The 25064-nt window shown below is 43.1% G+C and overlaps 1 protein-coding gene across 4 annotated transcripts in view; it reads left to right on the top strand.

The window, feature by feature from the left end:
* dscama (Down syndrome cell adhesion molecule a) overlaps positions 1–25064 on the top strand; it is a 91543-nt gene that overhangs the window by 43885 nt on the left and 22594 nt on the right. For all 4 annotated transcript variants that reach the window (XM_029448306.1, XM_029448309.1, XM_029448308.1 and 1 more), the window contains exons 4-11: positions 13550–13696; positions 14799–15077; positions 15273–15548; positions 16071–16367; positions 17628–17903; positions 19059–19337; positions 19694–19813; positions 21360–21539. In XM_029448306.1, coding sequence (XP_029304166.1) covers positions 13550–13696; positions 14799–15077; positions 15273–15548; positions 16071–16367; positions 17628–17903; positions 19059–19337; positions 19694–19813; positions 21360–21539 — 1854 coding nt within the window. The remainder of the gene's footprint in view (positions 1–13549; positions 13697–14798; positions 15078–15272; positions 15549–16070; positions 16368–17627; positions 17904–19058; positions 19338–19693; positions 19814–21359; positions 21540–25064) is intronic.

Raw genomic sequence — 25064 nt, forward strand, 5'->3', positions numbered from 1 at the left:
CTTAATAATTTGTCCTCTTGTGAATTCAGACGTACATTCAGTACATCCGTTCTTTGTTAGTTTAAATTTCAAGAGTGTGAGATAATATTCCCTAACCAATTTACAAATAAACAGTGGTGGAACGTGGGCCCTGTTACGTCTTCTGTGACACCTTGATGAAGATTACAGAAGATGCTGAGCTGTGTTTACTGGGGGATTCACAAGTATCAGCAGATCTTATTCCCAAATTAAATTTATGGAAATGCATACATTTGGCAGCCTTATCTAAAGTACAGGTACATCACAGACACCTCCTTAGGAATCTGATCATTTAGCCAGAAGGCCTCTTTAAATAATATAACACTGTGATAATGCAGTGTCACTCTTTACACCACAGTTTAGGATGGATGGGAACTGGAGTCTCTTTGGGTTTTTTTGTTGTGTAATTTGTTAAAAATGGCTGCGCAGGGTCTTTGAACTACCCAGCACTTCATAAGATAGTTCAAATTAGCTTCACCTCAGCGGCTACATAATAATGATGCCTACATTTAAATGATGTACCACTATGTAATATATTTTTTCTAATTTAAATATAGTTGTATGTGTTTTAATAAATGAAGCGATAGTTTGAAATAATGCACAAGGATATTTGAATGAGGATAATGCCACTGGACTGGAAGTGCTTTACGGACTGAAGCCTGCAGTAAATGTTATGTCAAGATGTAGTTTGTGTAATGTTGTGCATGGAGGCTGTAGCTGCGGGCCATGATCAGACAGGGTGACTCATTAGAGAGCAGCTCTGTCTCTTCATGTCCTTCTACATAATCACTATAATGTGCAGTCCTTTCATTTATAGACGTTCATACCCACAGCATGTCATGGTGGGTTTAACTGTCAGGATTTCTTTTCTGAAATATATTTCTATTAGTAAGTAAAATAACAGTTTGATCCATTAATAGATCAATACTGTCAGTTTAATACAGATGAAATATGAATATCTTTATATTCATATCTATTGAGTTTATGCACAATTCTGCATCTCATTGTGAATTAGTTTTTAATGTATGTTTTTATGTTATTTTAAGGTATAACAGTTGTGTATAGTGTTTACTGTCTGTTGCTCCGTAGCACACTTCAGCACCATGGAGAGCTCCCCTCAGGAGATTTGACACAAAGTGAAAAGGTTGTTGGTTTTCTTTGACTAAAGTACTTCTGAATTTGATATCAACATGTATTTTTGGGGTTCGCTTTCTTGTTTATTAAGCTCAATGATCCAAAAGAGATAAATTGATAATAAATTGCCGACATGCAAGATCACAGATGAAGTCATTTACTGTAGTGTTTTTCTAAAACTGCTAACTTGAGGGACATTTTTTTTTCTCACTGATCGGCAGTTGTGTAAGTACTTTCATGATAATATGAGTTTGACAAAGCAATTGCCATTTGTATTTGCTTATATAACTCTCCGGAACAAGAGGTGAACCTTTATAAAAAGTGGCCTTTACAGGAAACGCACAAACCTGGCAACAGTTAAAATGACACCATCCTGTCAGACAACCGTAGCACCTTGTCACTGGTCAGGAGAAATCTGCCCAAATCTACACTGCTGATGTGAAGAGATCCAATCTGCTAAAACATTCCCTGTACGGACTTCCTTAATAAATAACAAAGAGGTCTTTCTTCTCAGCGGGGATCAAAGTGTATCTCTGTCAGTGCACATGGGCCTCGTCTGGCCTCAACTTCCTCCCACTCTCTTTCTCTCACTCCTCTCTACCTTCATCTCTCTCCCTCCATCCCTCCCCTCCTCAGTGTGGCTCCTGAATATTTAATAAGCCTGAATTACTGAGGCCCTCAACCGTAATGACGGGGAAATCAGACAATTAAATCAGAAGGGCTCCGGCTTTAAGTCTCACCTCCCCCAGAGGAGCCAGAGATTATTTAAAGTGGCACACTGTTTGATTATCTAATCCTCCTCTTGCCCCCTCTGCTTTACTCACAGAGCGGCATCGCCTGCTCCACTTGCCACCGCAAATTACCATGAAACACCGATGAGCACTGTATTTAAGTCCTTTTCCATAAGCGGGAATGTGGTGCCATGAAATCTCAAGGGAATGGCACTATGAGAGTAACTCTTTTACACTCAGGTTATCACCGTTTAGCATTGGCTTGAAGGGGATGTAATCAACAACCACATTGAGATGTGTACATTTGCATGAAACACATATTACATCTCATTGAAAATGGCCCTTGTGTATACACAAACATAATTTCTGAGTGTCAATGTTGGTTGCAGTTGATACGTCTCTTCCCTAGGTGGCACAAAGAGTTCTCTTTTTTCTTTTTATCTTCAATCCAGAGCTTCCATCAAGCACAATTGAAAGGGGAAGAGACTGTAAACAACCAAAATCGTGAGAAAAGATTGTATGGGACGCTCTAAGATAACCCTAACCTGCCACATTGCTCGCTGAAGTGCAAAGCTGCAGGACTAGATACAGGCTCTGCTCTTGCTCCCAAAACAAAGGATGTTTTGTTTGGGTTTGCCGATAAGTTTAATTGTTGTCAGCCTGACTTATCATCCAGACAAAGTGACGGATTGTGATTGAGTAGATAGTAATAGCTTCCTTTATGCCTGCCAGTGCAGCACACACAGAGGTTCTCACAGACAGAGACATGAATATTCATGATTATACAGCTGAGGCTCAACACTGGTTCATTTAGTGTTGGCCAGAGAGAGGCCAATGATAGCATTGTAAACACACAACCATCAGGGCTTTAATAGCTGGACTGCAGTACTGGTTAATTAGGCCGCACATGCAGCCACACACACCGTGCGCAGAGAAAACACGCTATTGTGATGGAGATGTCCCTCCTCAGTTGTGACTTCCACAGACAAACTTTGTCTATTACAAAAAAGTGCTCACGCAGCTGGTGGAGAATAGAGACATGCTGTCATAGTATTACACTGTCCATTGTTTGATTCACTTTATATTGGATGAGATAGAGTTTTATTGCTCCGTCTACACAGCCAGGTGTGCCCACATGAACACAGGAGCAGTGGTTCATAGTGGACAAAGCTGCTGACGAAGACTTTAGAGTGTCTGTGTCTGTGTTTGTTAGTTCTGCAGACTACAAGTTTAAAATGTGGGTGAGGGGTTAGAAAGAAATGAGATTACAGACCTCCTTAGCTCTTCATCTCTACTTAAAGCTAGCGGCTCATTAGTAGTGACAAGCATAACACTGTCGAATCTCAGAGGCTGAGTTGTGTTGTGGGTAATGTAGGAAGCAGGTTTTGACAACGAAGAAGAATGCGTGGAATTAGAAAGACACTGTCTCTGCTTCTGATGCACCGATTTTGATCTGTCCTCTGTGAATCCAACAATGTTATACTGTAGTAGTGGGTGGATCCCACACATCCGCCACTGTGGCTCTAATATTGGATTGGCATTGCAGGTGTCCCTGGTATGTCCAAATGTAGTCATAAATAAACTTAACCTGAAAAGAACTCGAACACTGTTTAAGATTGTGACCTTTAAATGTTGTACAGTTGCTATCCAAATGATCTATCATGTATCATTACTGATTTTTTATTCATCTCCTTCTTGTATTGTTTCATAGTGATCTGGGATGTCTTGTAGAACATCGCTCTGACGACAGACAGTATCTAAAATCTCTCTTCCTTCCAACACGACAGGAATGTGGGCCAACGCTGAGGCCAAGCGCCTCAGGGTTTAAGCTTCCCTGTTGCCTCCTGATTTGAATATCGTTCAACGTCCATTTGCATCTAGTTTTAATAGCGGTTTATTCAGTCAAGCACAAGATGACATCTTTATCTGTGGTTGACATATGAGGCCGTTAGCCCCAGGCTAGCGTGGGTCTAGTTAATGAGCAGAGGGATGCTGCCGCTGATTGGGAGCGGTAATAAAAAATCTCAGCCATCTTGTTTGACTCAACTATGCAGCGAGCAGACCCAGATAGTGCCGCTTCAGGTTGGTAGTCCAGGTGTGATGAGAAATTAGGGCAGGTGCTTGGTTTGTGTGTGTGTGTGTGTGTGTGTGTGTGTGTGTGTGTGTGTGTGTGTGTGTGTGTGTGTGTATGTGTGTGTGTGTGTGTGTGTGTGTGTGTGTGTGTGTGTGTGTGTGTGTGCGTGGCCGTGTGTGTGTGTGTGTGTGTGTGTGTGTGTGCGTGTGTGTGTGCGTGTGTGTGTGTGTTTCTGTATTCCTGTATTTGTGTACTCACGGGGGTCCAATGTACTTCAAAGTCTTTATGGAAGGGAGAGAGAGCTTTATGGCATTTATTCCCAAAGACAAGTTCCAGAAAATAACCTTTGACAGGGAACAAAAGAGAGAAACATCAGGAAGAACAACAGATGAGGAATATCTCTTCCAGGACGGATAGACATTCAATAGATGCTGTGTCTACAGAGTAGACAGAAATAACTAAAGTATATATATATAACATTTGAATACTCCCATGAGGTATAGTTTATGTAAATGACCAGACATGAAAATACAAACTTCATTCTTACCACAACCTTCTGTTAATGTAAGCATTTATGAAGAATAAGTAGTACAATCACTAAAATCATATAATACACATTTTAATTTATTATAACTCAAATCAAAGTAAGAGAAGAATCTCTTATATATATTTGTATTGCGTATGTAAGCATTGAAACATTTGACAGTTTACGTGTGAGTGTTTCCACCTCTCCAGTACTCTCTGGGAATATTGCTTGGTAAGCAGTGGTGGCCTCTGTGTTGCCATGCCAACCACAGCAGCTGTCAGCGTGCCTCCTGAAAGAATGACAAATGATTTTTATTAGAGGGGCTCTAAATTAGTGGGATCCCCCTCTCCATAGACATGCTTATCCCAGCCTGATCAACCTGGAGTCACTGTGCCAATAACTGTGACCGGGCCTAATTACAACACAGGCCCTCCCGGGCTCATCACACACTCATTATTACTCACAGACTACACCTGCAATTCTGCCGCCAGTCACTGTGTGACATTTTCCTAGTGGGAAACAATGTGGAGTCGCATATGGCAGTATTATGGCTGCAGTTTCTTTTGCATTTCACTAAATGTGAAACAGTGATCATCAGGCAGTTTCATTGTTTGTGTTTATCCTGTGTGATCACACAAAGTGTTGCTTTGAATGTTAACGGTGCATACATAAATCATTTAGAAAATTGCTTTACTTTTGTTGCAGACAATTTGACCCTGCAACACAAAAATCCACCCAAAACACACATTCTTTGTTTTATTTCTTAATTACTGTCCTCAGCACACATTTGGCTGACATGTCTACATGTTGAGTTTAACTGTAAAGACCTTGTTAAGACACATTTTCAAAGAGAATGGCCATGAAGCTCATACGCCCAATCACCCAACACACGCTCTCTTTTTCTATTTACCACCTCGAGAAGATTGTATTTGCTGAAAGGTGTTGCAACATTTTTTTTGTCAAGCTGTATGACTTTGAGTGGCCAAGGTTACGGTGACTCTGTAGGCCCGGCTGTCTCCGGGGACCACACTCCTCTCGCTAATACACTCCAAGACAGTTACACAGTGGGGCACTGCCAGCAGAGTGATGAGGGAGCAATTTTTATCTGCATTGTTTAGCTGACTCCATGGGTTTCCTGTAGGGGCGTCCAGACTGTTGGTGTTGATCGGTCAGATGACTCAAAGTTCAAAGAGAAAATAGCAGTCTCTTCTTAGTTAGCACAAGCAGTTGGAGGTGCACTGCACTATGTGAGCAATGTGTGCCATAACACTTCAATCTTTAAAATGACATACAAGAGGATTGTGTGGCATGCAGATCTGCAAATATATAAGCAGGTTCACTCAAGTAGGTGTTTGGTTTCAGTACGTTCTCACAATATCTTTTTTCCTCTCATGCACTGAGCAGCAGCATATTTTTATTTGAGGAAGATACATCAGACAGTGTGAGGAACACAGACAGCAGGACTGGGTTCCTGTTCAGATCCATCAGACAGACACATTCTTTTTTTATTTCTCTGCTTAGCCAGGATCTGACTTTGCATATGAAAGTCAGTCTTTTTTTCTTCTTCACTGGGAGCGCATAGCTGTTAGCTAATTTGTAAGCCATTTTAGATGACAGAGAGTGGATGTATCCCAGAGGGGCTCTTCCCTTTTGATCCTTTATTCTCTCTCTCTCTCTCTCTCTCTCTCTCTCTCTTGCTCTCTCTCTCTCCTGCTTGCTCCCTCTATCTCTTCTCTCCCTCCTCCCATCTCATCTTTCCTCCACTCATGTCTCAATTATAGAATATTGAAATGACTCAGGCAACCGAGGCAACTCTGTCAGCTGTTTCGGGTCAAAGTGCTCAGCTATGTCACCGTATGTCATGTGTTCAACCTTATCGGAAATCCTTCTCTCGTATTCCGTGTCACATGTTAACCTGTGTCCAATGACAATACCTCCACTACAATGCAAACTGTCATTGGTGCAAAGCGTAACAATTGCTCTGTAGTGTGGACATAATTCAGCCTTTTCTCACTGTTTCAATTAAGTCTCACAAGCAATTTGGGTTTCAGTGAAAAAGTGAAGTGAAATTTGAATGAACAAAGAGTCTACTTGCAGGCTCAGTGTGGCTTATATGGGGGATAATTAAAGCTATTGAGTGTAGATCCACAGAAAGGGCCTCGTGTTTGTGACACCATGGATGCCAAAGCAGCTGGGCGGGCTGATGAAGGGAAGAGGAGACGACTGATAGTAGATGAAGTGAAGCCATAGTCAGAAATATACACTTTAATACACCCAGGTGTGGACACAAACACATGCTCATATGTCTAGCATGTTAACACACACTGCAAGAAGAGTGGAGGCTGTCTCTCAGGCGCAGTTAGTATGCAATAGGTGGAGCAGATAGGAGCAGGGAAAAGCGTAGTGGAGGGCCTTCGATTGTCCTCATTGACCATTCCTCCAGGCAGCAGTATACTGCAAAAACACATTCACACTCACTTGCATGCACACCCGCATAGAAACACATATGTTCATGCACACACCAGTGGGATTTGAGGTAACTGCGGTGGTACGAGCATACGCAGAAATGCTTACACGGACATGCAAATACAATTCAGCACAGTAGGCCTGTAGCACTCAGCTCGACTAAACCAATCTTAGTCGACTAATCAACCTGAATCTCTGTGCGAGACAATCAGTTCTGTTTGTTGGTACTGAAGAAAGAAATAGAATCTCCCCAAGATCAAGAATGTAATCAAATAAATGATCTTCTCTTCTCATTGCAATGGTCTAAATACATCTGAAAAATGCTTTACTCACGTAACAATCTGCTAACATCAGAACTCCTTTAATTAGCAACTTTGGTGTAAGGTGTCAAACACTATTCTGAGGAGTTGAGTAGTAAATCTATAGAAACAGGTTGAGATGTTGGCACATTTCCATTCTCATGTCTGTGCATTAAATCTGAAGCTGAAGCCAGGAGACAGATAGATTAGTTTAGCATAAAGACTAAACACCAGAGGAAGCAGCTGGCCAGGCCAAAGGTAAATCATCCACCTCCCAGAACACACATGTACAAGTTATACATCAAACAATAAAGTGTAGACACAACAAGTTGTAGCTTGCGAGCTGCTGAAAGGCAGATTTGGTTTAACCTTTGGACGGAGCCAGGCTAGCTGTTTCCCCTCGCTTCCAGTATTAATGCTAAGCTAAGCTAGCCATCTCCTAGTTCTAGCTCTTAAAGTAGCGTACAGACTTCTCATCTGACTCCTGGCAAGAAAGCAAATACACTTATGAGACTTACGGTATATTAGTCCTTTTTCATAAGATATCGCATTGAAGAATATAACTTAGTTATAATAGTGTAAATTACAATGAGTCCAATATCAAACATAGCCATCCTCTAAATGAAACCCATTCTACTCAGTGAGGAATTCACTAAAAATCCAGAGGCAGTTTGATTTGCTGGTAGACAAGAGGCAAGCACACACATGTAAACACATCAGTGAGCTCTTCCAACTCTAGCAACCCTGGCCTGTTGTCACAGTGACAGGCAGTCTGGTCGAATGAAAGCTCCTCTCATTCATAAGCCTGCCTTGTCAACCTTTGATGCCAGGAAACTTTTATGAGTAAAGAAGGGAAAAGGGAAAACAGGAGAGTCAGCCTGCTCTCCTGTTTTTTTTTATCTGCTTTCTCTGAATTGTTTCATTCCTTGAAGAAAAAATAAACTGCATTTGCCACCAATTTGATAAGCTCAAATCTCATCTCTGTGGTTATATGATTAAGGACTACAGACACACACATGTGAGTGTATATTACCTCTCTCCTCTTTTATTCCTCTCTCTCCTTCTATGTTTTCTCCCCCATTCTTCTCTGTCCTCTCTTTCATCCTTTCTTACTGCACCATTACTGTCATCTGTAAACATGTTGGAAGTCATTCACTCCATCCACGGTCTGCAAATGTAATTATTTTACTAAAGTGCATTGATATTTTCACAACATAAATGTAGAGGCCAGTAGTGACCAAATATAATTTTGATGACGTTTGCAGTAGTGAATGATTGATTGTTGAGATGTTGCAGATGATCATAGCTTACACTTCACACCTCTTTCCATTATTCTAACATGCACTGTGCAAGGGCCTGTACAGCAGCCTTAATCTGCATTAAACTGTCATGACAGGACTAAATGAAAGTAATTCCACACCCCATAAAATCTGCATTATGATATCTCTACCAATATTGCCAGAATCCCCCACCATACGGCCAGATTGGCTTCTCCATCATCGGTGACATGAAATACCCCGGCAGCAATCGGCTACAGCACACATCACTCCTCATAAAAACTGACTACCTCTCTCTACTTCCATGTGTTCACACAAATTAGCATAACATTAGCATTATATGAGCACATCGAAACCTGCGCAGCCATGCCTTATCAAAGCGCTCTGTGATCCCTGGCTCCCTGCTCTTTTGCTAGAGCAGAGAAAGAAAGAGAAACTGAGAGAGTGAGAGAAAGAGAGAGAGAGAGAGAGAGAGAGAGAGAGAGAGAGAGAGAGAGAGAGAGAGAGAGAGAGAGAGAGAGAGAGATACATGATAACGAGCTGTGTTACCATGCTACACAACACACAGCCTTGTCACAGTGCCTCAGAGCTGTGCTGAGCTAAATGGGCTGCAGCAGATGTTTGGTGACTACAGCCACAGAGCTGTGTACCTCACTTGACTTGCAAATATTTGCTAAGAGACTTCAAAATTGGATTTTCTGTATTTTCTTCCTTTAAAATGTGTAAGTTAGTGATTCCAGTGCATAAGAATAAATACATACATGAGGTTTGACTGTAGAATGTTAATAATAATAATAATAATAATAATAATAATAATAATAATAATAATAATAATAATAATAATAATAATAATAATAATAATAATAAATTGTATTTATACAGCGCCTTTCAAAGCTAAAAGCAATCTCAAGGCGCTAAAATGCAGGACAACAAGAACAGACATAAGATTTTACAATATGTTATTGTTTTATAAAATGGTAGTTGTCTCCTGTGATGAAATCTGGAGGCAACTGACCCTTGTTTGTTTCTTTCATGGGTCACACATAGTTTTTCAGACTGCTTTTGGTAAAATATTTCATGCAAGTGGGCATTTTCAGGATTGCAATGGTTGGTTGTTACATTCAGGTTACAGAAGGTTCACAGATTATGTTTATTTAAATCCCCATTAGTTATTGTATTGCAGCAGTAGCTACTCGTCCTCAAAAAAGAATATCATTTTCTACACTGTTCCCTGTGTAAACAAATCATCATCACAATCACGATCATAACTTGTTGTTAAAAACATGTTGTATTACTTTCTGAAATCAAAAAACTTGGTAATGAATTTCATGCTGTCATAACGAACTGCTCTCTGTATAAAACTAGTTCTACACAGCGGCAACAGAAAACAACCCTCTGATGTCTGTCTGAAAAATAATTCTGTTTTTGAATAAGGCTGACTACATCCATCCATCCATCCATCCATCCATCCATCCATCCATCGTCCACTGCTTATCCGGGATCGGGTCGCAGGGGCAGCAGCTCCAGTAAGGAACCCCAATCTTCCCTTCTCCGGGCCACATCCTCCAGCTCCGACTGGGGGATCCTGAGGCGTTCCCAGGCCAGTGAGGAGATATAATCTCTCCACGAGTCCTAGGTCTTCCCCGGGGTCTCCTCCCAGCTGGACGTGCCTGGAACACCTCCCTAGGGAGGCGCCCAGGTGGCATCCTTAATAGATGCCCGAACCACCTCAACTGGCTCCTTTCAACGTAAAGGAGCAGCGGCTCTACTCCGAGTCTCTCACGGATGGCTGAGCTTCTCACCCTATCTCTAAGGGAGACGCCAGCCACCCGTCTGAGAAAACCCATTTCGGCCGCTTGTACCCGTGATCTCGTTCTTTCGGTCATGACCCAGCCTTCATGACCATAGGTGAGGGTAGGAACGAAGATCGACCGGTATATTGAGAGCTTTGCCTTCTGGCTCAGCTCTCTTTTCGTCACAACGGTGCGGTAAAGTGACTGTAATACCGCCCCCGCTGCTCCGATTCTCCGGCCAATCTCTCGCTCCATTGTCCCCTCACTCGCGAACAAGACCCCGAGGTACTTGAACTCCTTCACTTGGGGTAATGGCTCATTCCCTACCCGGAGTAGGCAATCCACCAGTTTCCTGCTGAGAGCCATGGCCTCAGATTTGGAGGTGCTGATCCTCATCCCAACCGCTGCACACTAAGGCTGCGAACCGATACAGTGACTGTTGAAGGTCACAGACCGATGATGCCATAAGGACCACATCATCTGCAAAGAGCAGCGATGAGATCCTCAGGTCACCGAACTGCAACCCCTCTCCTCCACAACTACGCCTCGATATCCTATCTATGAAAATCACGAACAGGATTGGTGATAAAGCGCAGCCCTGGCGGAGGCCAACATTCACGGGAAACGAGTCCGACTTACTGCCGAGTATCCGGACACAACTCTCGCTTTGGGCGTACAGGGATTGGATGGCCCTCAAAAGTGACCCCCTCACCCCATACTCCCGCAGCACCTTCCACAGTATCACCCGGGGGACCCGGTCATACGCCTTCTCCAGATCCACAAAACACATGTAGACCGGATGGGCGTACTCCCAGGCCCCCTCCAGGATCCTTGCAAGAGTAAAGAGTTGGTCTGTTTTTCCACGACCAGGACGGAATCCGCATTGTTCCTCTTCAATCAGACGTTCGACTACCGGCCGAACCCTCCTTTCCAGTACCTTGGAGTAGACTTTACCAGGGAGGCTGAGAAGTGTGATACCCCTGTAGTTGGCACACACTCTCTGGTCCCCCTTTTTAAATAGGGGAACCCCCACCCCGGTCTGCCAACCCCTAGGCACTGTCCCAGACTTCCACGCAATGTTGACGAGGCGTGTCAACCAAGACAGCCCCTCAACACCCAAAGCCTTCAGCATTTCTGGACGGATCTCATCAACCCCTGCGGCTTTGCCACTGTGGAGTTGTTTGACTACCTCAGTGACTTCCATCAGGGAAATTGACGATGATCCCCCATCAGCTTCCAGCTCTGCCTCAACCATAGAGGGCGTGTTAGTCGGATTCAGGAGTTCCTCAAAGTGCTCCTTCCAGCGGCCGATAACCTTCTCAGTTGAAGTCAGCAGGGTCCCACCCTTGCTGTACACAGCTTGGATGGTTCCTCGCTTCCCCCTCCTGAGGTGCCGGATGGTTTTCCAGAAGCACCTTGGTGCCGACCGAAAGTCCTTCTCCATAGCTTCTCCGAACTTCTCCCACACCCGCTGCTTTGCCTCTGACACGGCAGAAGCTGCCGCCCTTCTAGTCCTTCGATACCTTGCAACTGTTTCCGGAGCACAGAAGTCCAGCAACAAATGACCGTTCGGGTTTAGATCAGGGAGGCCCTTCCTCCCAATCACGCCTCTCCAGGTGTCTCCATCGTTTCCCACGTGTGCGTTGAAGTCTCCGAGCAAGACTACGGAGTCCCCTACTGGAGATCCCTGCAAGGCTCCATTCAGGGTCTCCAAGAAGGCCGAATACTCAGAACTGCGGTTTGGGGCACAAGCACAAACAACAGTCAGAGTTTTCCCCCCCATAACTCGAAGGCGTAGGGAGGCGACCCTCTCGTCCACCGGGATAAACTCCAACGTAGCGGCGCTCAGCCGGGGGCTAGTGAGTATCCCCACCCTGGCCCGACGCCTCACACCTTGGGCAACTCCGGAGAAGAATAGAGTCCAACCCCTATCCATTAGTACGGTTCCAGAGCCAAGACTGTGCGTGGAGGTAAGCCCCACCAGATCCAACTGGTAGCGATCCACCTCCCGCACTAGTTCCGGCTCCTTCCCCCACAGAGAGGTGACGTTCCACGTCCCCAGAGCCAGCCTCTGCTGCCCGGGTCTGGTCCGTCGAGGTCCCTGACCATAACTGCCACCCGTGTGACAGCACCCCCGACCCCAGCGGTTTTTCCCATGAGTGGTGGGCCCACAGGATGGATGGATGGGAGGCACCACGTAGCTTCTTTGGGCTGTGCCCGACTGGGCTCCGTGGCCACCAGGCGCTCGCTGTCGGGCCCTCCCTCTGGGCCTGGCTCCAGACGGGGGCCCCGGGCTTCCTCCGGGCAGGGTCTCTCCTTTCCTTTCCCTTTCTTTCATGAAGTCGTTTTTGAAGGCTGACTACAGAATAATGCAAATAGTTTTTACACTTAACCAAGCAAAAATTATTTTTCATTGTACTAATCTATACTTTGATCTGACTAATGCTTGTACTAATGGTTTGGTTAAATATGTTGGCGGGGATTTTATAGCAGCCATGCTTCTGCTCATTGTTACCACAGTTTGATAAATGTGGTTGTTTCAAGAATTGTTTACTATCAACAGCTTTGCATCTCTTACTTTTTCAATATCTCTACAGTCACGTGTTAAATTGGTGCATCGCATGGATGTTTTAAACAAAATACCATACATTTAGTATTTTCTACATGAAGAAACCATGTATTTAGTGTTACCTATTCTTCTATTAACTGTAACTCTGAACTTCTCCAGGTGTATGTGCTGATGTATGTATTGTCAAATTGTCTGAATACTTTGCATTGGTGGCATAATTCAAAATCAGAGGTAAATCATTTCTGAAAATAAAAAACAAAAGTGGCCCGAAACAACATCCCTGAGGGACTCCACAACTCACTGCTCTTACTCCCTTAAAATGTACAATAAGCTGAGTAGGGAGTCAGTTGGGCCTCATTAAATGGTGGCAAATGATCAACGTGTTTTGTTGAGACTCTGCAAGCTACAGATAGCTTTCCCAGAATGTTCAACACTATACTGATTGACCACAGGCAATATAGAATACTTGGAGGTCTCATAAAGGTGACATATGTTGCGCTGATTGGCCTACAGGCAGTAACAATGTTCGATGGAGCTATCATTTTAAAATCATACTTTGGTTTCATTGTTACATTAGGACCTTTACTGTAGCTGTTTAAAATGACACCATACATCAATAATGTGCAATGACTTAATATGTTTTATTTTTTCTATATTTCCAGTGTCACGGTTTCTCATCACATCCACCGGAGCCCTGTATATCCTGGATGTGCAAATGGAAGACGGGCTGTACAACTACAGGTGTATGACACGCCATCGGTACACAGGAGAGACCCGACAGAGCAATAGTGCCCGCCTCATTGTCTCAGGTAAGTGGAACACTAATCTATGCATAGTTACATTTGTGCATCAGCAACAGTGTCAACAACATCATGTCCTGACGCATAGTTCTAACATGTTCTTTAATGTATTTTACTGTAAATGACATAACAAGCACACATTTGGCATACAGTATAAGTCTTCAAAGCCAATCTAAATACAAAGATGTGCATGATATAATATAATATGATTTCATTTAGCTTTTAGTTTGTGACAGGAGACCAAATGGAAATAAATCTATGCTTGTAAAAAAAATGTAGATAATGTGAGTTGAATGGAGAGTGACAGCATAAACAAATGAATTAAAGAGATGACATGTGATAAAGGTCATCCGAGTTTGTGGGGATGGCTTCAGGAAAGGAAAGGTCCTCCCTTATCTCAAACCCTTTCAAAGAAAAATAGTTTGCACATGAAGATCCGCTGATTTGTTGCGAGGTATACTACTCAACCTGTGAAAACATGATGTCATCAGGGTCATGTTGGATTGGGGTTAAGACAAATTGCAAGCTCAGAGAGTCTAGACAAAGAAGATATTGAGTTGCATTATGGAAATTAGGATTCTGTGTTTTTGAAGCCTAACCAAGTTCAGGACTAAAAGTCAAGATATGTAATTATCTTCAATTTTGGCAATACTTTTCAAAATCTGTCTGCTGTGAGTCCCCCAAAGTTATGTGTAGTGCTTAATTGCTGGAGTGTCCCCCTAAAGTAGGGATGTCCATGCAGGGTAATTAATGATTTTGATCAAAACAATAATATTTCCAAGGGATTAGCTCTCCATACATTATGGGGATTCCATCCCTGACCATTAAAAGGAAAATATAAATGTAAAAATATGGCAAGAGTGTGTGCCCCTTTACACAGTCAGCCACCATGATAACCATCAACACATTATATACACACAATAGATCATTTAGAGTAGATATACTGTAATTGCTTTCAGCCAGAAAGAAAAGGGTAAATAAAAACATACAATCATCCCAGATTGAACTTCCTGTGTTACTTGATATGCTTAAGAATTTGGGTTTGGAAATTGTTAAAAGTGACAACAAAAACAACGTAAACCTCTTACTATTCCCTCTTTCCCCCATGCAGACCCCACCAACTCAGCACCCCACATCCTGGACAGCTTCGAGCGTCGTGAGGTGATGGAGTCTCATCGAGTGGAGTTGCCCTGCAAGGCCTCCGGTCACCCCGGACCCAAATATCGCTGGCTAAAGGACAACCGGCCACTGGAGCCCGACCCTCGCTTCAGACAGAGTGTGACAGGCCTGCTGATAGAGAGAGCCCAGTCCAGCGACACGGGGACATATGTGTGTGAGGTGTGGAATGGCTATGGCAATGCTGAAGTGATTGGCAGGCTACTAGTAAAAGGTCAGTGTCCATGTGCTGGTGGTAAGTCATTGATTGGGTTGATTTTTATCTTTGGTATTATGCCTCAAAACAAGAACAAGCTAGGAATCTAAAGATGTTGCTTCTGATTTTTGAGTTGCTAATTATAACAAATTGAGAAACAAATAACAAATAATCTTCTGTTAAAAATGGCCTCTGTACTTCTCTAATCTACAGAACTGCTGAAGGTTGTGGTGAGTCCGCGAAAAGTGAAGGGCAGCGTTGGAAGCCAGGTGTCACTGTCCTGCACCGTAACCGGCTCCGAGGAGTACCAGTTGTCCTGGTACCGCAACGGAGAGCTCATCTACCCCAGTAACAGCGTTCGCATGACAGGCCAAAACAGGGAGAACCTGGTTATGGCTGGTATGGCCAAGAGTGATGGAGGAGCCTATCAATGTTTCGCCAGACACAACAAGATGTCCGCACAGGACTTTGTTCAAGTCATTCTGGAAGGTCAGAATTCACAGTGATTTTACAAGAGATGTGTGGGTCAGAGCAGTTATCATGTTACATGTCACAGTACTTCATGTGTATAAGCTCTAGTGTGTTATTGTGTTATGTGTTATCTAAGTATTTGTGTATGCACGAGTGAATCCAAACTGTGTGTCTTTGTGTTCATGTTGAAATCCAACCTGTGTATTTGGTATTGAGTGCTGCAGTATTACATTTTCTGAAAGAGGCTTGCAAACTGTTACACAAGCTGGTTTGCTGCAGTGTTTACCTCTCATAACCACACCAATGTAAGGAGAATATTGATAATCAATGATGTTGTGTAGCCAGAGAAAGGAGCTGTATTAATCTGCTTTACACTCTGATACCGCTTTTTATACAACAGACATGCAATGTGTTGCAATGGAAAGGCAAATCGGTCTGGTCTGGATTCTGAATAGATCCTCTTACAAAATCTATTAAGACAATAATTAGTGTTGAATAATAAAATGTATATTGCCATGTGTATCTCCCTCCACTATCCAGATGGCACTCCCAAGATTCTGACTTCATTCAGCGAGAAGGTCTACAACATCAATGAGTTTGTGTCGCTGTCGTGCACGGTGAAGGGCACGCCTGAGCCCCGGGTAACGTGGACTCTGGATGATGAAGCGGTTATACGGGACAGCCGCCACCGCATCTCCTACTACACCAACACTGAGGGCCATGTGGTCAGCCACCTCAACATCAGTCAGACCCAGGTGCCCAATGGAGGGGTGTATCGCTGCATCTGCAACAACTCGGCCGGGACAGTTTCCTACCAGGCGCGAATAAACGTAAGAGGTGCTTGTCAGATCAACTCTTCCAACACACCATCACATACACATCAACATGTCTTGATTTATTCTGTTTTTATACCTTTCTAATTGGCTACGTTTAGAGTGCCTGGATGTGCAGATGTTGAAAGACTGCCTGATTAAGTTTGTCGACTGGTTTTTATTTTTAGTCATCAGATGAGTTGCTAGTTTTTTTCATTTAGAAACCTGATATTGTAGTTTCAGTGCTCAGAATACGACAGCGACTAATGCCCAACACCTGCTGAAAGATTTATATTGGGACGCCATTAGGGTGATTTACTGTTAGCTCCAGTGTATGGCTTTAGTGCTCTCTGCTCTCTACAGGGACATGGTTAGCTGGGTTGCTGTTGTCAGGTAGTGGTAGTACTGGGGAGCTCAAGCTTCCTGTGCTTGGTGCAAGGCTATTTATATTTCTCCGTTGCAGAGAGGGAAGCCTACGTTCTGTACACTGATTGGTTTCATTTGATTGTGTTCATTCTTGCATGTTGTAAGGGTAATAGGGCGATCCTCTAGGCCTTAAGCGAGGGTCCATGGATGCCGAATGCAACCAAGCAATGAAGATAAATCTCCACAGGTGCCGTTGCAGAGAAAGTGTAATGACTGTTTCTCACATCGTTGGCTCCTTAATCGTGCTAAAGAGAGTAGCAACCCAGGATATGCTTGTGCTCAAAGTACACTACAGAGCCTAGTTAAACTGTCTTCTATGGTGCTTTAAATAGAAGCCTAATACTCCATTTCCCTGATAGACACTGAGCTATGGAAGCCTATTGGTTATTCTGTTGGTTTTTCACAAGTGTGTGCGAAAGCTGGCAACATGAGTAATGGTTTTGGTAATAGCTTCATGAGTGGAGAAAGGGAACATTCCACTCTAATGCTTGTCATAGGCAATTACAGCCGGCACCGAAGAGGTGGAAGAGCAAGGTAATATTCACTACAGGCTCAAATAGAAGGGAAGACAAGTCCCCGGTTCTGACAAGGCATAGAAAATGCACATTTGACTTGGAGGAAAACAGAGCAGAATGGGTCCACTGGCAATGATTCAGCGCCTGATTTCCTTTTCTTTGAAACACTCTTAAACACATTTTGGCAATGTTTTGATTTCTTGCAATCAGAATAAGGCAAGGCATGTAAAAGACATTGTTGTGGTGTCTTGAGAACAAACACTTCCCAGCACAGCTATCTCTTATACCACCCCCCTGCCTCAAAATCATTTTAAGAGAGTTGTCTCTCCAATGTGTCCTTCAAGGGCCTGCCAGCATCAGACCAATGAAAAACCTCACTGCCATCGCTGGGCGCGACATGTACATCCACTGCCGTGTCATTGGCTACCCGTACTACTCCATCAAGTGGTACAAGGACTCCAACTTGCTGCCCTACAACCACCGCCAGCGGGCCTTTGAGAACAACGGCACCCTGAAGCTGTTTGATGTACAGAAGGATGTAGATGAAGGAGAATACACATGCAATGTGCTGGTGCAGCCTCAGCTCTCCACACACCAGAGTGTCTATGTTACTGTGAAAGGTATGACCCTCAATCTCATCTGTCTTCACTTACAGTTCATGACTCAACCCTGGATGGTAAGCCTGTACTCAATAATTTAGAAAAAACTGGCATAAGATTTAGGTGCTGTAGCTGTGTAATCATGAGCAATCCGAAGTGTCAAGTAAACAGCTCAGGCCATTTATTTGAGATGTACATACACACTGTATCATACCCCAGTATTCCTACAGTACATTCATAGGTACTCCATCATTGATCTCTTAGCCTGTGGATACTAAGACTTTATCAGTCTGCACACTGACCCTGTGTCTTTCCATCAGGCGTGCATGCTTAAATACATCACATTTAAAAGATACCTTAAAACATCACCCGACTATCTATCTTTCCTTGTCACAGAAAACACAGATATGCAGAGGGATATTTGTATACTACAACCTGTAAGAAAGACACACTCACATCACCGACATTAAAGCACCATCTCCATCATCCCAGCCAGTTTATCTGGGGCTCATCTGAATATGCAGCGGCGCTGAGCTGAGCCAGATGATGATAACCTCAGATGGCTTTCTTTCTTCAATGACGCTGCATAATTTGAAATGTCGGATGGGCAACCCCTGTATACCCCCCACACCCCAACCCCCCCTTTCTCACTGGCAGGTCTTGACGTGCTAACAAGTGTGCGAGGGGGAAATCACACAGCGTAGACAAAGCTATACCGCCATTCCACCTCGGCTAATTTGCCTCTCGGCTGCTTAGCATTCCACCGCTGCCGAGAGGGAATCCCCAGGAGCCTATTATGCCTATTTTGTTGTGAATTAAATAAGCGCTGAAGTGCAGCTTATTCTAATGTTATTTTAAATCATTAATTTTCCAAAGCATCTGGTTCTCACGATGGCTACAATGTCCCAAGAGAGCAAAAGACATTGAGAGAGAATGTTATATGCATGTTGTTTGAGTGAGAAATCAGCCGCTCTACGTGGGTAGAGGTAATAAAATCACAGCATGATGTATTAATACTGGGAACAAGGTGATGAAGAAAGAATTGTGACTAATGAGTTGATATGGGAGTGCTTTATAGAGTAGCTCAGCCATGACGTGTACAGTAAACACTGTGTATATATGTTGTATGTTGTTTTTTTATTTGTAAATGAATGACTTTGAATGTCTCATCCCCAGTTCCACCTACCATCCACCCATTTGAGTTCCCTCGGTTTTCCATCGGCCAGCGAGTCTTCATCCCCTGCGTGGTCATGTCCGGCGACCAACCCGTCTTCATCACCTGGCAGAAGGACCGTCGGCCAATCCCGGCCAGCCTGGGTGTCACCATAGACAACATAGACTTTACCAGCTCGCTGCGTGTCTCTAACCTCACACTGATGCACAATGGGAACTACACTTGCATCGCACGCAACCAGGCTGCCGCCGTTGAACACCAGAGCCAGCTCATTGTCCGAGGTAAGGAGGGGGGAGACAGGCAGAGATCCTTGTGTCTCACGTAATTTGCTATTAGAAGTTTTAGGGACAAAGCGAAGTGAAAGCTGGTGCCAGATAAGATAGTGATGAGTGTCGGTATCAGATATTTAAATGACTACAAGTTGTTCATCCACCTATTATCTGTAATGTAATATTGGTCCTTGATATTTCTCCCTGAATACATTTTAAAAAACACGATGAGCCAAAATGTACACTCTACAGACTGAAGATTGGTTAGTCAGAGACCTTGAGAGATTTCTTTCAAAGTGTTATTGATCAGTAGACGTATATTGCATGTTGAGATGATTATGTGTATCTAATGGCTACTTGACTTGCAGTTCCTCCCAAATTTGTGGTGCAACCTAAGGACCAGGATGGCATCTATGGAAAGGCAGTGATACTAAACTGTTCAGCTGAAGGCTATCCTGTTCCTACCATCCAGTGGGAGTACTCGAAAGGTAAACGCACAGCATGACACACACACATTATTACACATGTGCGTTTTTGCCACTCACACACATATATTAGACACTGTAGTATCAACTGTCCCCTCCAGGTGTGGTGAAAGTGTTCAAAGAGTTTAACTGGATAACTTGTCTTTTCTTTTGACAATCGTACTGAATTGTATGTTCATTCTTTGAGGCCAACATAACAAACAATGTCCACAGCCTTGAGGTTCAATGCTTAATAAAACCCACCTCAAGTCCAAACAAGCACTGTGAGATGAGAAACAGCATCAGTTCATGGAAGAGCTATGTATGACTTCTAAATGTACATGATCCCATCAACAACCGTGATTCTAAAAAAAAAGGATCTGCTGTCATTCTTGTCAGATATGACATTGCTTCCTGGTTATGATTCATGACCGAGTCTCATGCACTGTTACTAGAGCTAATCTAAAGCTAATCTTGATGATGGTGGTGCTCCTCTGACTCTTCCTCTAGTGCCACCAAGAGGTTCACAGTTTTGGTTTCGAGTTAAATATCTTAGCACTGTGAGATGGATCCACGTGAAATGTGGTACACACGTTCACGTTATCCTCAGGATGAATTATAATAACTTTGGTGTTCCTCTGATGTTTCATCTGGCGCCATCATCAGGTCAAAATATTAAATTGTTCCATACTTTGGTTTATGACCAAATACTAATAAACTAATAAGACTCCCATCATCCTTAGCTGTTCTTTGTGTGTACTGATAACAGGACATGTTGGCATGTTCAAATGCTGAACTAAGATGGTGACCAACATCATACCTATCTATCTACATATCATATATAGTCTAAATACAGCCTCACATCCATTACCCCCTCAACCCAGCACACAGACCCCCTCACTTTATCTCCACTAATGAATACATCATAAGAATAATATATAGTGAATGATTACAGATCACAAACAATGAAAAATAAATGTATTTAAAATAATTATCTCTTAGTTTAAGCCCAGTCATGCTGCTTGGGGTCGAGTAGCATTGACTGAGGATCTTCTAATAGATGGATAGCATTTGAACTTCTTGAGCAGAGGCACGTTTCCAATGTTGTTCTTCAATAAGCCCTCACAACTCGACCCCTCTGCCTCTCCTCGACATCACCTGGATTATGAAACTGCTGGATTACACTGTTTCTGACCCCTCTACACCACCATGTACATCTACACCAACATCATCAAACTTTTCATATGAATTGCTCTGTGTTTTATGTCTACACTATATGTCTGGTTTTGTTTGTTTGCTCTCCCGCTCATTGTTTTGCTGTTTTTATCTCCTGTATTACTTGTAAGGTGTCCTTGGGCACTTGAAAGGCACCTCCAAATAAAATGTATTATTATTATTATTATTATTATTATTTACAAAGTTTTTCCCCAAAGCTAGTTTCATCTATTTTACAAGCATATGACCTGATATCTGGTCATAGCAGACATATTGTTATAGGGTTTGAATTTCAGTTCTTTGTCCTGCACTTTAGTGTAACCCTGATTGACACTAACTCTGTCCTCTCCGACAGGCGCCGGGGTCCCTCAGTTCAAACCCATTGCCCTCAACTCAGGCTTTCGGATTGAAGTGCTGGTCAACGGCTCTCTGTTCATCAAGCATGTGCTGGAAGAAGACAGTGGCTTCTACCTGTGTAGAGTCAGCAATGACGTTGGAGCTGATGTCAGCAAGTCCATGTATCTCAATGTCAAAAGTAAGTGGGAAAACACCACCTAAAACCTATGTCAATTTAAAAGTTGCTTCTAAGGTGCTGCAGAAAGTGATGTCTGCGTTACATCATCTCTGTATTTAAGGTTATGGATGTAGTGTATTCTTATAGTCAGCTTTCCACAAATAAGCATTAGTAACACCTGATTTTATCTAGTCCACTGTCCTATTCCATGCTCTGGCTGTCCATGTACAGTGCTGCTGGTTACATTAAAGTAAAAAGTTAACACTTTTTACACAAGTGAGTGGAGCTGGAGATGGCTTTGTATGTGACAGGCAGGCCACCAGCAAGATGCTGTCATGGTGTTTGCTCTGTGCTTTCTGCCTGAATGAATCCCACGAAAGCAACAAACATAGCCATCGCATCTCTTGGAGAAAGTACAGCATTTATCCGCCATGTGGCCAAGGACTTAGCTCCCCTCCATTAAGCCCTGAATTCTGCATGCAGACAGGAGCTGCCATGTGGAAAAGAGGGTGGTGAATGGGTTATCCATGTCTGTCCCCCCCTTTACAGTATATCTGTCTTCTCTTTTTTCTTTGGTTTCTTTAAACCTTTGCTTACTATATGTATATCTATGTCCTTTCCCTTCCTGCCTGACCAAGGCTATACTGTATATACCATGTTCTTATTACCACTGACGTTAAAACCCATCACGCTCACACTTACATACAGCACTTACGTTTAAACCAATTACAGATCATGAACAGAAGAAACAAATGACTTTTAAGGTAATATTATTGAGATATGTCCTGTACATACGCAAACATTACATAAATGATACAGAAATCAAGTAAGCCTTTCTTTAGCAGAGTTGCTTTTCATTTTTGTTTTGCATTTCTAAGACATTTCAATGTTTTCTTACAACTAAGTGTCTTTGTAATACTATTACACTTTTGCAATTGGAATATTGTGCTCTACCGGTTGAAAGAGCATTTAATAAACCATGAGAGTCTAATACATGATTTAACTCACCAAAGCTTCCCAAAGAGAGAGAGCCTAAAAGCGTAGATTTGACAGTGACTATCTACCGTGTCACAAATAATGTATATCTGAGTTGGAGCTTGTGCACGTGATTGAGGATTTGCCTGTGTGAGTGTGATCCCCAGCCAGTCTGCTGTGGCTGGGTGCTCATTTTGATCAGTCACTGCTAGATGAGGCTTATGCCCCTGTGGCTCTTATCAAGCCAGAGCAGAGTACTCCCTGCTGAGTGTCTCACTGTCTGCCAGCCACAGCCAAATAGGCTACCACTCCTTCATGACCCCTCCTGTCTGACTGCAGCCTAGCATGCTCCCTCACAGGCTAACACACATGCACAGAAACGCAGAGGCAGCAACTCTCAGTACAGTCATTCCCTTAAGTCATTCTCAAGTGTGATTTACAATGAAGGGACCGGTGTGTTGATTTAGAGGCATCTATTAGCAGAAATGGAATATATTACTCATAACTATGTTTTCATCAGCGTATAATCAGAAACTGGTTGTGTTTTCGTTAGCTTAGAATGAGCCCTTAATATCTACATAGCGGGTCCTCCTCACGGAATCTGTGTCCGTGTTGATTTAAAGATTCCAAAACTTTAATGTCCATACATTTAGCATCTGTATTTGCATCAAATGTAAGCTTCTTGTCCAGGACAGTGCCCAAACATCTATATTGCTGCACTGCAGCCACTGGCTCACCATTAATCACACACACACGAAAATCAATTAACATCAGCCCAGAACGGACAAACCAAACTCTGGTCCTACAGAGGGCCTTTCATGTGTCTCCGTTACCTCAAGGCCACCGTAGTTCTCTGCACGTAAAGGGAGGCTGAGCGGAGGGTTTTCAGCTGGTTGCAATATGCAACCTCACCACTAGATGCCACTAAATCCCACAAACTGAACCTTTAAATATCTTTGAAGATATCGCTTTGAAGTTTATTTTATAATTCTCTGGTACCTACTGTAGGATGCTACCGGTGGTTAGATCCCCATGTTCTGAAGTTGTTGTAAAACCTTACCGTGAAAAGCTTCTTAACTGCATTTATTCAATTTAAATACATTAAGAACATAGTGAGGCTGAGTGTAGAGCAACTCCATGCTGTTAAACTCTTTAGATTATTTAGATTATAACTCATGGCAGCATCACACATAGTCTGCGGGCCAATCAGAATCAGATTTATTATTTTGGAGTTTGTCGGAGCGCTGCATCATCTATTGCAGGCGGTTGAACACTCAGCGGATGTATTTCATTGTCACTAAAACTCTTGTGGTGACATATTTATTCATTTGTTTATTTTTCAATTGATATATTGCTTTTTCTATTTATATGCCTCGGCGCCGGCAACAGCCATGGCCAGAGGCGTTATGTTTCTGCTTGTCTGTACCTACCAACCTCCATACCTTTGTCCGTCCCGTTCTCGTGAACGCAATATCTCAGGAACACATTGAGGTCATTTCATTACATACAAACGTCCACTGGGACTCTGATTTTGGAGGTCAAATGTCAAGGTCACTGTGACCTCGCAAGCCAATGTTTTGGACTTAACTCAAGAATTCATATGCTAATTATGACAATTTCAGACAAAAGTGATGACATTTTGGACATACATGAATGTAAACTGAAATTTGTGTGCCAGGTGGAGGCATACGACCCAGAGGTGGTCAAACTAATTATCTTTGGTCAGACAAAATAAGCCACATGTTACCTTTGCAAAGTCTTCATAGTCTGAAAAACTCCACCTTTGGTCACTCAGTGGAGGCAACTGCATCTGCATTGTCATTTTAATAAAAACATTTTCATCAAACTAGTGACAGACTTCCATATTAACAGGATCCCAGTTTGACATTCCTGGAAAAACGAATACACAGACTATTGATCTTTGTCTTTTTATGTTGTACAGTGTGTGTGTGTGTGTGTGTGTGTGTGTGTGTGTGTGTGTGTGTGTGTGTGTGTGTGTGTGTGTGTGTGTGTGTGTATACCTCTCCATGTGTGATGAGCCTCTGCAGTCCACCATAGCGTCTGAAGCTGTAATGCTTTTGGTAATGTTGGACTGTTTTTGTGTTGTTTATTCAGGCCAGCCTACACCACTTGAGTAGTGGCAGCTACTTAAGAGGCTTAGGAGCCAATTAGGGAGGCACACAAGCTGACGCATGCTGAAGTACTCACGTGATGGATAGTATGATCTTCGCTGTGTATTATTGGCTGTCCAAGTGTAGCTTGATGTATCAGTAAACAAACAGTGGAAAATCAATAGATTCAATCAGAAACTCTGAGGTGTAAAGTATAGACACATGGTGAAGATGCTATATGGCCATTCATGTGACACAGGTGAGCAAACAAGCTCATGAGCACACACAAAGACAACCAACCTGCACATGTCAAAGCAAAGGCATAATGTAAGGCACAGATACATGCAGCCATCACAAAAGAGTAATGGGCCAGGCAGCTAATGCAGCGCTTTAGATAGATCCTGCTCTGCCAGGCTATTGTGCTGGACTCCCCGGGAAATGAATTGCAGCTTTTGTGATG

The sequence above is a fragment of the Cottoperca gobio genome, chromosome 14, assembly GCF_900634415.1.
Source record: "Cottoperca gobio chromosome 14, fCotGob3.1, whole genome shotgun sequence".
Taxonomy (NCBI): Eukaryota; Metazoa; Chordata; class Actinopteri; order Perciformes; family Bovichtidae; genus Cottoperca; species Cottoperca gobio.